Source organism: Leptomonas pyrrhocoris, assembly GCF_001293395.1.
Source record: "Leptomonas pyrrhocoris isolate H10 chromosome Unknown, whole genome shotgun sequence".
NCBI classification, from domain to species: Eukaryota; Euglenozoa; class Kinetoplastea; order Trypanosomatida; family Trypanosomatidae; genus Leptomonas; species Leptomonas pyrrhocoris.
Genome location: NW_015438361.1, coordinates 491,950 through 503,174, shown reverse-complemented (window position 1 = coordinate 503,174; position 11,225 = coordinate 491,950). Strand labels below are relative to the sequence as shown.

The following is an 11,225-nucleotide window of genomic DNA, read 5'->3' as shown; positions in this document are numbered from 1 at the left end:
CACACATCACTGCCGCACTCCTCTAAACAACATTGTGAGCAAGACAACTGAATTGTGGTCAACAGATACACATCACCAGCGAAGCTCAAATACACCTACAACAGTCACGGGTTAGTGGCGGGAGGCCGCCTTCCGCGTCACCCTTTTCTCCCACACGCCCCGCGCTTGCTTCCCCGGGGGCTTGGCGCTCTCCCCTTTCATTGGCCCCTGCTCTCGCGGGCCGCGTCTCCTCGTCGTCACTGTCCCCTCTCTCTTCCCACACCCTCGCTCTTCCTCTCTGCTGCTGCTTTCCGATGACTGGGCACTGCCGCGGCGCCGCAGATCTCTCGACTTGCGCACTTCGTCTGTCCATCCCCGCACTTCACTGTGCTCCCAGCCATTCACCCCACTTCACCCTATTTACCTCATTTTTAGTTTCCCTCCTCTCTCCTTTGCTTTCCCCTCTCCATACCCCCCGGCGCACGCCGACAGTTTTCTTTCGCTCCCCCTCGCTTGTCACGGCTGCCTTTCGCACCGTCGACGCACCCCACCCCCCAACGACGTCCTTCACCCACCTCGCGGCAGTGCTTCTCGCGTCGCTCACCCTCGCCGTCCTCCTCGCTGCTGTCCCGCGCTTCGCCTCCGTGACAACATCGTCCGCGAACGGTTCGCTGCTCGCCACCCCCTCCTCTCCCCGCACGCCGACGTCACTCCCCCCGCGTGCAGACATGGCCGCTCCCGCCTCGACGACTGCGCCGGCGACGAAGGTGATCCGCGAGGTGTTCGCGCTTGGCCGCTCGCCCTTCAAGACCTTCGACCCCTTTCTGTTCTGCATGTACCACAACGACACCTACCCTGCGAGCACGAAGGACACGCTGGGGCCGGACCCGAAGCTGCTCAGGTCACGTGACATCGGGTCGGACTTCAGCTACGAGGGCGGGTGGAGCATGTACCACGGCACAACGGTGCCTGGCTTCCCTGCGCACCCGCACCGCGGCTTCGAGACGATCACGGTGACGCGGACCGGGCTGGTGGACCACTCGGACAGCGTGAAGTGCACGGCGCGCTACGGCGAGGGCGACACGCAGTGGCTGACCGCTGGTGGCGGCATCCAGCACGCGGAGATGTTCCCGCTGCTGCACCCGGACCGGCCGAACACGCTGCAGCTGTTCCAGGTGTGGCTGAACCTGCCGCGCAAGAGCAAGATGTGCACGCCGTACTTCTCGATGTTCTGGAAGGAGGAGACGCCGATGGCGGAGCTGCCGACGCTGCCGCTGCGCGCGGGCGCCGCGACGCCTGCGGAGAAGGCCATGTCGAAAGTGATCGCGGGCGAGCTGGAGGGCGTGACGCCGCTGCCGCCGCCGCCGGACAGCTGGGCTGCCGCACCCGACTCGGACGTCGCTGTGTGGACGGTGGACATCCCCGCCAACGCCGCGGTGACGCTGCCTGCTGCGCGTGGCGGTGCGTCGTCGACGCGCGCGGTGTACTTTGTGAAGGGCGGCCAGCTGGAGATCGGCGGTGGCGAGGCTGTGGTGGCCCCGATGAACGGTGCGCGCGTGGCGGCGGAGGTGCCGCTTGTGCTGGGGGCTGTGGACGAGCCCGCGGAGGTGCTGGTGCTGCAGGGGCGTCCGATTGGTGAGCCGGTGGTGAAGCACGGCCCTTTCGTGATGAACACGCGCGAGGAGATCATGCAGTGCTTCGCGGACTACCGCCGCACGGAGTTTGGCGGGTGGCCGTGGGAGAGCGGCGACCACGCGCACCCCCGCGACATGCCGCGCCACGCGGTGCACATGGGCGGCCGCAAGGAGTTCCCGCCCAACAAGGCGGAGGAGTCGGCGAAGCAGCAGCCGCCGCCGCAGCCGAAGAAGCCGCAGGAGTGAGGCGTGGTGTGCCGGTGTGCCTCACGCGATTCGCCCTTCTCTTCCCCTGGTCTGATTTGCATAGCGCTCTCATGGAGCTCGCTCCGCCTATTCACCTTCACCCCACCCCCTTTGTTGGGACCCATTCTTTATTATGTCTTCTCTTCTCTTTGTTTTCTGTGTTCGTATATGCGCACGCTCGGGGGGACCTCCCCCGGCTCGGCGCCAGCCTCGTTCTTTCCGTCATTTCATTCTTCTGTTCTCTTGTTTTGGCGTGCGCTGGTTGCATGGCCGCCCCTCCACAGTTCACAATTCATCCCCGAGTGCTTCTCTGTCGTCTCCTGCACTGTGCTGCCTGCTCGCCTCCGTTGGCGCCGCGCTCGTCGTGTTTTACTGTTATTGCTATCTGATTGCTGCGGGCTTGTGTGGCACACGCAAAGTAGAGCGTGAAGGCTGCACCGAGCCGTGAGCGCAGCGCTGCGCAGCAGAAGCGGAGCAGAGAAGGTTTAAAGACCTATTGTTGCGACTGTGATTATTACTTTTATTATTATTACTACTATTATTACTATTATTATTATTGCCGGACGCTAATATATATGTTTTTCTATTGTTTCTGGTAGATTGTTTCTCCAGTTTACTTTCTCGACATTCTCGTACGAACGGACATACATCAAAGTTAACCGGAAGCTAAGAACTGAGATGAACTGGTTTACTGGCAATCGCTGGATGTAAAGCGGTGAAGACGCACTTGTGTTTTCTTCTAGCGTTGCTATTCTCTGTGCTCTGTGGCTGTTATCGTAATTGGAGACAGTCATTGCGTTGCGTGTTTCGGGGGGATTATATTGACGTGAGTTATGGCTGTTGTTGTTGGCGGGTGCCTAACGCAATGAAGCGCAAGCGCAAGCGTTGTGTCTTGTTCTCTTTCGAGAAGGAGAAACTCATTCCGATGGGTTTTCTGATAAAGTGTTTAAACCGCTCATTAGTTGAAAAGACCCCCCTGTCTCTCTCTCTCTCTCGCTCTCTTTATTCTTTTCCATACTGTTGCTGTGGAGACTATCGGTGTTGTCATCAAAAATAATTCCAAAGTTGGAAAAAGTTATTCTTTTTTTTTCGCGCTCTTTTTCGTACGCGTCTTCCACCCACTTATAGGAGCCGCTCGTTTGCCTCTCATTCAGCGGGCGTATACCGAGTCGCGGTAGTCAATTCAAAGGGTTCTGACAAGAACTGGGAATTGCACTGAAAGCTCTCCCGCCGCTGAGCCCGGCGCTGATCGTTACCTTTTCTCTTGCTCCTAGTCACACGCACGTGCGTAGCACTTGCCAGTGTTCATTATTATCGTTTGAAACGGGGGGAGAAAGAAACATCAACGACAGCTTTTGGGCTACGAAGGGTGGTTCTCACATCCGAAAACACGTAGCTGTATCAGCCCAGTGGCGTTTAGGATCGATCGGCGTTTGTACGTTTCCTTTTCGGAATTTTTTTTTTGCAAATCGACTCTTTTCTGTTCTTCAAGCAAAATCCCTTTTTTATTTATTCTCCTATGAAAGGCAACACGATGGCATTCCCCACAACGCACCTGACGCTCCCCGAGCAGTGCACGCAGGTGGTCTTGTTGACGACAGTGGACGCTGTCAGTGCCACGTACGTGTCTGCACTCGCCACTTCCCCCCTGGTGCCGCAGAACTGCCGTGTGGTGGTGTGGAATGTCCCACCGACAGCAACGCCGAATTCGATGCAGGAAGGGCACTCCAACGAGAGCTCCTCTGTTCCTTCTGATGCTGCAGCCGCCGCGCCGCCCTCCCCAACTTCCGATCGCGCGAGCGCTGCGACGGGTATGGGGCAGGCGGCGTTCGCAACGGCGCTGACGCAAATTGCGGCGAAGATGCGCGAGCGTCGTGCGCCGCGTCCGGTAGCAACCGTGACACACATGACTCAGTTCTTCTACGGCGGTGTGTCACCCAAAGTGGAAGAAATTGGACCGATGATGCGACGGATCGACGTGCGCCACCACCCGAGCACAGACGTGCCCGCTGCAATCGCCGCGGGTGTACTGGCGGTGGAGGACTCGGTGTTTGTTCTAGTGCTTAACGCGCAGTCTCTCGGCACCGACACGGCAGCCGCGCTGCAGCCGTATGAGACATTCCTGCGTGCGGTGTGGGGGGTAAACCCACACCTCACTGTTGCGGCTCCTGCACCTCGTCGCCCGCCTTCTTCTTCCTCACCTCCCGACTCCGTTCCTCGGAAGCGGCAAGGCAGTCTTGTTGTTCTTGCTGATGAAGTCTACCGTGCGGCTGCGTGTGCCATGGTCAAGACTGTCGCAGCGGAGGTGTCGACCTCGGTGGAGTGGTTTGTGCAGCTCGCCTACGTACACGCCATGGACCCGCCGGCGCTTGAGTTCGGCGCCACCGAAGTCGCGGTGGAGGGCCCCGCGGGAATCTCGCACGGGGGTGCGCTGCCGGTGCTGTGCGCGACGAACGTGCTGGGGGTGCTCCGTCACTTCCCTGTCAGCCGCAGTGAGCCAGCCACCATCACGCCTGTCGATGTTGCCCTCAATGCAGCGCTGCTGGGGCATATCTTTCTGCGGTGCGGCGAACTCCCCGAGTGCAGCGACGACTTTTCTGACTTGGCAACAACCGGAAAGGGTCACGGCACACGGACGTCGGCGCAACCCACGCGTCATCACATGGCGTCTTTCGCTATCGCCGAATCTCACAAACCAGCAGAGGCGTCGCTGGTGTGGGGTATGTTTGGCGAGTATTTGATGGGCTACTATGGACGCTTTGCGAAGCACATCTGTGCGGCCTTCCCTGTGGCTGGCGTGGTCACACCTGCTCCGATTTTGCAGTTTCCATTTAGCCTGCAGGACGTCGTGAACTTCGGACCCGAGCCGCGATGCCCGACCTACCTTCTGGAAGGATGGCGTGCTTATCAGCAGCGTCAGCGTGTCACGGACGACTTCCACGGTGCAGAGATGACACGCAAGATGCAAGCGTGTGTGCATCAGCTGGACGACACCTTGAACAGCATCACCAGCGCTGCTCGTGCCGCGGCTGCGCAGAAAAAGGCCGTCATTGCAGCTACTGCCCTCCGCCGGCGTGCGTCCTCGTCTTCGTCCTTTGCCTTGCCTCCTTACTGCCTCGACGACTTCAACGTTCCCGTTTACCAGTATATGCTGCGCCGCCTCACGATGCACTACTCCCTCATGCCCTACCACCAGTGTGTGGCGTTGACGGAGGTAGACTGGGAGGCCTACATCTCCGTCATCGCGAGATCCGTCTTGGTGCATCTCGCCAGCTCCGTTTTGCAGCGCGCACAGGAGGAGCCGTCATCGCAGGTTCGCCGTCTCGCTGGTGCGCCGGGGGTCGACATTGCAAGCATTGCAGGCGTGAAGCCCACGGCGGTTGTAGCAGACCCCAACAGCACCGCACCAGCCTCTGTCGTGGAGGGCGCTTTGGCAAAGCCACCCTCCGATGCAGCCGCAACGGTGCCATTCGGTTTTCCCGAGCCGCGGCGCAGCTTCACAAACGACTTCATCTACCGCGGTGAGGAGCGCATCCCACCCTTTCCCTCTCTCACGCGGCGGTACTTCCCTTGCGCCACTTTTCTGCACCGCACCGCACTGACCTCGAACGGCTGGCGTACCGACATAACACCCGGTATGACCCCCAAAACGATGGCCGCCATTCTCGCGCAGCCGCATCTTCAACGGCTTATGACAGCCCTCGCGGCCAGAGACGGCGCGACCAAGGCGGAGGTGGAGGCGCAGGCAAAACGGATTCTTCTCGTCGCTGGTGACACCTTGAACCACCCACAGTGTCGTGTGATGGGGCTGACGGTGCGTGAGATCTTCAAGTGCATGTACCAGCGCATGAGCGTCAACCACGGTGCCTTTGAGCGTATGCACCGGCAGCTGGAAATGCCGCGTGTGGCGATGGTGTACGTACCGCTGCATCGGTCGTACGTGGACTTTCTCAGCTTGTCTTTGTTGTTGGCCGAGATGCAGTCGCCCCTCCCCCACATTGTGGCTGGCGATGGATTTCTGAGTTTGGGTCCGCTTGCGACGCTGATGCGTGGCAGCGGTGCCTTCTTCATCCGTCGCACTTTCCGCGGCGACGCCCTCTACACGGCACTCTTCAAAGAGTATGTTCGGCAGCTGATGCTGAGTCATCGCCCGATGGAGTTTTTCATTGAAGGCACGCGCAGCCGCACCGGCAAGACAATGACGCCAAAGAAGGGCATCTTGAAGTTCGTCTGCGACACCTTCTTCGATCCGTCGCAGCGAGAACTCGACGACGTACTTTTTATTCCCGTGAGTCTCTCGTATGACGAACTGCTCGAGGCGACCATGTACGCGAAGGAGCTGCTGGGCGTCCCGAAGCCGAAGGAGAACCTTGCAAACTTTTTCAAGGCTAGCAGTACGCTGAAGCGCGTGCACGGGAGCATCCACCTGCACCTCGGGGACGCGATTTCGCTGCGGTCACTGAAGGAGCACCCGCGACAGTGTCCGCTACCGTACCAGCCCAAAACTGAGTCAATCGACGCGACGCAGGTGGGCCAGGTGCCAAGTGCCGGTGGCGCGACACCAGCTGCCCGCTCCACGGCCGGCACCGAGGTGCGTGCAGGCGACCTGCCATCGCGTGAGTCTTTGCCGCTCCACACGACACCGACCATCATCAAGCTGGACTCGCCAACGCCGCTGTCCATCCTCAACAGCGTTGCGTGGCACCTGACGTACCAGCTGCAGCGCAACATTGTCATCACCCCCGCCAGCATGGTCGCCGCGCTCCTCGAGTGCCTCAGCCCTTACTACTACACAAGGACGCCCAGAGTTGAAGGGGGAGGGAAGGACGCTGGCGCGGTCTCGGCGGGGGCAACGGCGACGACTTCTTCCTCTCCCTCCACTTCCGTCGCGACCGTCGACGCAGCGCAGTCGTCAAGCGAAGCTGCTGGTGTTCCGCTACCTGTGATGGAGCAGGGTGTGACGTGGCTGCGTGGAATTCTGTTGGAGCGGGGCGCCCGTCTCTGCGTGGAGGCCGCTACGTGGAGCGCAGACCGTGTGGTGAAGACGGCGCTGGGCAACCTCTGCGCCTTCGCGCACCTGACGAACAGCATGTCAACAGTGTCCTACCAGCAGCCTGACAACGTTGTGACCCGCCTCGGGTTGAACATCAGCACGAATCAGCTCATCCATGTCTGCATCGACGAGGCGCTCGTGGCGGTGGTCGCGCAAGCCTTCGGCACGCCGACGATGCCTCATCACCCGCCCACGGCGGAGCGCGCGACGGTGTGTGGCACCCTCGCGGTGAAGTCCGATGTTTTGGCGAATCACTCGCAGCTCCTGCAGCGCCTGCTGTCTACCGAGTTCCCCAACTACGCGGCGAGCTCGCCAGTGAGCTTCGCCTCATGGCTGGAGTGCACGGTGAGTCGTCTGCAGCGTCATCAGCCATCGGCGGCCGCCGTCGCAGCCGCAGCGCAGCGGGCATCTGCCTCTGCCGGAGAAGCAGCGCCGCCTGACAGCCACGGCCCTTTCACTAGTCTGCCTGTCACGGAGTACTATTACTTTCTGCTGCAGCTCATCTGCCCACACATCGAGGCGCTCTACGCCGTGCTCCTCACGTCACTGACCTTGTTAAACGCATTCCCTGGTCTGCCGCTTGGCGCTGCGGACGTCGTCAGCACCACGCAGAAGGCGTGTCGCTCCTTGTACGAGGAGCATCAGCTCAACTACGCCGTCACCGCTAACAAGGAAACGCTGCAGCACTATTACGAGAGTCTCGTTTCGCTTTCCGTGCTGCAGCTGGGTCGTTTTTCGCCACCGCCCTCGCCACCCGCGACGACCGATACGAAGAAGAAGAGCCCACCGAGCCAAGGCATTGTGACGTACAAGGTGGGTGAGCTTGGTCAGGCAAAGGCGCTGGAGCGACTGGATGTGTTGGCGTCGCAGGTACAGAAGTTCCTCTGGTACCCCGGCGTGGAAGCAAAGGGTGCGGTGAACGCGGATGTGGTGAGGGAGCGGGTGCTGAAGGTGTACCGTCAGCTCACTCAACCCTCGAAAATCTAACGTTATAGTTTGTTGTTGTTTATTTCAGTGCGGGCGGGTGCGAGTGCTGGTTTGTGTGCGGCGTAGTTGAAAGACATTTATTTTGGCTAAATTCTTCTCTTTTAAATTGTTAATCTCTTCTAGCAAATATTAAAGGCGGTGGTCAGCCTCCTCTTCAGCAAACCGAATCCTGTTACGTTCGTCGTCTAGTGGTTGATTGCCTCCTTTTGGATCTTCTTTTAAAGCCCTCTGATCGGATCTTGTGCTATGTGTGTGTGTGTGTGTGTGTGTACTTGTGGTGGAGGTGCTATTGTTGAGTAGTTGTTTTCCACGTAAACTCAACGATGTTACCGCCAGATGTTGCGGTCGCCGTCGTCTGCATCGGAGTGGCGCGTAATTTACCTTTTTATTATTGTTTCTCTTTGCGACGCAATGTGAGAAAGAGGTCGCGCCATCCTCGGTGAGCGCATCGAGTGCTGCCTCTTTTGAAGCTACATTGCCTGTTTGGTGCACGAAGACGGTCAGTGATGTCCATTATCTTTCTCTTTTCAATCACGCTCCCTTTTCTCTGTATTTTCGCTTCGTCTTTTGTTGTTGCTGCTGGTGTTGTTTCGCCGCAGCTGAAGTCCGATTGTCATACATATATCCGCACTCTGTTCACCAACGCGTGGCCGTGTGTGTGGAGATTCCTTACCTCATTTACGTCTCTCACGGCAGATGCATCAAGTGGGCACATTTACTCGTTCGTTTTCCGGCAAGCCTCTCTTGTAGGCGTTGTCATTATTAATATTATTTTTTACAGTAGCGAGTGGCTCTCTCCAGCTCTCTCTCGCTCATCATATACTTTCTTGTTTTTCTCTTCTTTGAATTGAACACCTGCTTTTCTTTGCCTTTTTTTTTATTTATTTGCGAGTTCCTCGACGTGTGTCCGCGCACCCAAACGGCTCATACACCCTCTGTACCACGCCGAAGGTTCTCACCAACAGCCTCTTTTAAGAAAACACAGATAAGCGCGTCTTTATACTACTTTGACCACTTTTCTCACCAAAAAAAAAAACATTTCAAAAAAGTAAAAACTCTTCTCAAAGCCACCTACGCACCCATGAATCGTAGAGACAGTGACACCTCCAACTCCCCGGTGGCTTCAGAGCGAGGCAACACGAAAGTGGCGGTTCAGCGAAGCTTCCGCCGTGTGTGGTCCTTTGGGTTGAGACGGTACGCACAACTGCGGCAGCAAGCAGTTTCGCTGATGGCCGTCATCCATGTCACCCTGCGCTCGCTCTACCTCCCGGACGAGGTTTCCTTCTACCTGGACACCTTTGTTCGTCTCCTCTTCAGCGTCTACTACATTCCATTTATTTTCATCGTGTTTGCCCTCACCCATGCCGCTATTGAGCGCATTGTGTGGGTGTTAGTGATGCCGGTGGCACAGGAGATGGAGCGGCGCCCGTTCAGTACGTCGAGTGTGTGGACGCTCGTGTCAGGCCTCAGCTCCATCGCGTCTCGCATGGTACCTTTTGTCACCTTGGCCGTCGCCGCCGCTACCGTAGGGCACAAACTGATGAACTGCGTGGCGGAGGCAATGGTGGACGCGTATACGACGCAGCGCGATCTCGACTACCCGCTGCTGCGCGCCCGTGTGCGCTTCACATTAAACAAGGGCTCCCGCATTGCCACAAGCGCAGTGGTGGCTGTCGTCCTCGCCATTGTTCTGCTACTGATGTGCCACACCAACGCGTTTGTGGAGTGGTCGGGTCGACAGCCGTGGGTGACGACGGCGAGCTGGACGGTGTTTGCGGTGCAGATCATCTTTGTGCTGACGACGGTGTTGCGCGATGCCCCGGAGGAGAGCACCCCGCTGCGTCGCCGCCGTGCCATTTACCGGTTGAACCACAGAACCGATACCTCCGTGAGCAATCTGCAGCTGCACAGCAAAGACGACGTGAACACGGTGAACTCGAAGGAGGTTGAGGCCCTGGCATCGACTCAACCGCTCGTTGCGATGTTGCCAAGCTCGGTCTCGAATCCACGCACGGGCTGCGCGTCAACTGTCTTGCCGATCGCGGCTACTACCTCCGATGCAGACGGCAAGGCGAAGGACCGCACGTCAACCACCGACCCACTGTCCGGTGACTCCATCACCGTCTCCACGCCCTCCAATCCGTTGCTGTCGCCCGAGTCGGGGATGCCGCAGCGGGAGAATAGCGGCAGCCGCGCCGCCGGCGCGACTCGACCGCCGCTACTCAACGCCGCAGGGTATCAGCAGGGCTCGAACGCGTCCATGTCGGCGTTGTTTGTGTGCTACGTAGAGGATGACTGGTGGCGCCACCACATCCACGCGATGCGGCACATCGCCTTTGTCATGGTGGCACTCTTCACCGTCGCCTTCGCCGTCGCCCAGGGCCCTGTCTTTGGTCTCATGTCGGGTGTACTGATCCTGTCCTATTTGAACTTGCCACACCTGTTTGCGCACACGACGCTCTCCATGTCCGGCGCCATCACGCGCACGCTGCGGTCCTTCGCGTGGCTGCATCGCCACCTCGACGCCCTCCTCCCCTTTCTTGTGCTTGTGATGCCGTATCAACTCCTGCTGGTGAATGCGATGATCTTCTTCCGACACCACCTTCAGCTGTGCATGATGCTCTTCGGCGTGGACATGCTGCTCATTGCGCGGGCCATTGACCTGGTGCGCGAGTTTGACGTCACGGTGAACGGCTCCGTGCTGTGGAAGTACACCAGCTCCGGCCTGTTGCTGTCGCCGTCCTTGGCGACGGTGCTGGAGGACGGGCACGAGAAGAACTATCAGTCGCCGGATGTGGTGAGTCTGGACATGTCCGTCGACATGCAACGCATGACCATCGTCAACGCCAGTGGGGCAGAGGTGCAACTGAAGCGGCAAGTCGTTTTTCCGCCTGGTGCCCTGCGCCGCTACCTGTTTGACTACGGCTTCTACGCCTACACGCTGCCGCGGCTGCTGTCGCTGCAGAGCCCCGGCTACTTCAGCGGGTCGAAGTTCCGCACGATGCGTGTGGTGCTGCGCTCCATCTCCATGTTCCTGTTGCTGCTGTACGGGCTTCTTGTGTCGGGGTTTATTGTGCAGGCAGCGTTTCCACAGTTGCGGCCACTGCCGGTGCAGGTGACGGCCGCTGCCAATAACAGCCAGCTGACCTTTGACCACATTGTGCTGCGGATGCATCTGCTGTCGCAGGAGGCGTCGCGCACCGCGGCGGAGAAGAACACGTCGAACTCGGTGCTGGAGGGCTACCTCTCTGGTCGTCCCGAGGCGGCGTCGAGTGCTTTCCAGTGGAACAACGTCACCTCGGCGACGGGCGAGGACTTCTACCCAC

General features: G+C 59.0%; 3 protein-coding genes across 3 annotated transcripts in view; all 3 read left to right on the top strand.

Annotated features, from left to right (window-relative positions):
* Positions 1 to 320: 320 nt before the first annotated feature.
* On the top strand, positions 321 to 1,859 carry ABB37_03294 (putative pirin domain-containing protein; the record flags this gene model as incomplete). The annotated part of the gene is made up of 1 exon (XM_015800597.1): positions 321 to 1,859. The coding sequence occupies exon 1, from the start codon at positions 708 to 710 to the stop codon at positions 1,857 to 1,859; it is 1,152 nt and encodes a 383-aa protein (XP_015660604.1). The 5' UTR covers positions 321 to 707.
* Positions 1,860 to 3,393: 1,534 nt separating this feature from the next.
* On the top strand, positions 3,394 to 7,899 carry ABB37_03293 (dihydroxyacetonephosphate acyltransferase (DAT); the record flags this gene model as incomplete). The annotated part of the gene is made up of 1 exon (XM_015800596.1): positions 3,394 to 7,899. One exon carries the CDS (start codon positions 3,394 to 3,396, stop codon positions 7,897 to 7,899), a length of 4,506 nt encoding a protein of 1,501 aa, XP_015660603.1.
* Positions 7,900 to 8,497: 598 nt separating this feature from the next.
* Positions 8,498 to 11,225, top strand: part of ABB37_03292 (hypothetical protein) — a gene marked incomplete at its 3' end in the record, with an annotated part of 3,636 nt that continues 908 nt past the window's right edge. The window contains exon 1 of the mRNA XM_015800595.1: positions 8,498 to 11,225. This exon is cut by the window's right edge and continues 908 nt beyond it. Within this exon, the coding sequence (XP_015660602.1) occupies positions 8,981 to 11,225 (2,245 nt within the window). The 5' untranslated portion in view covers positions 8,498 to 8,980.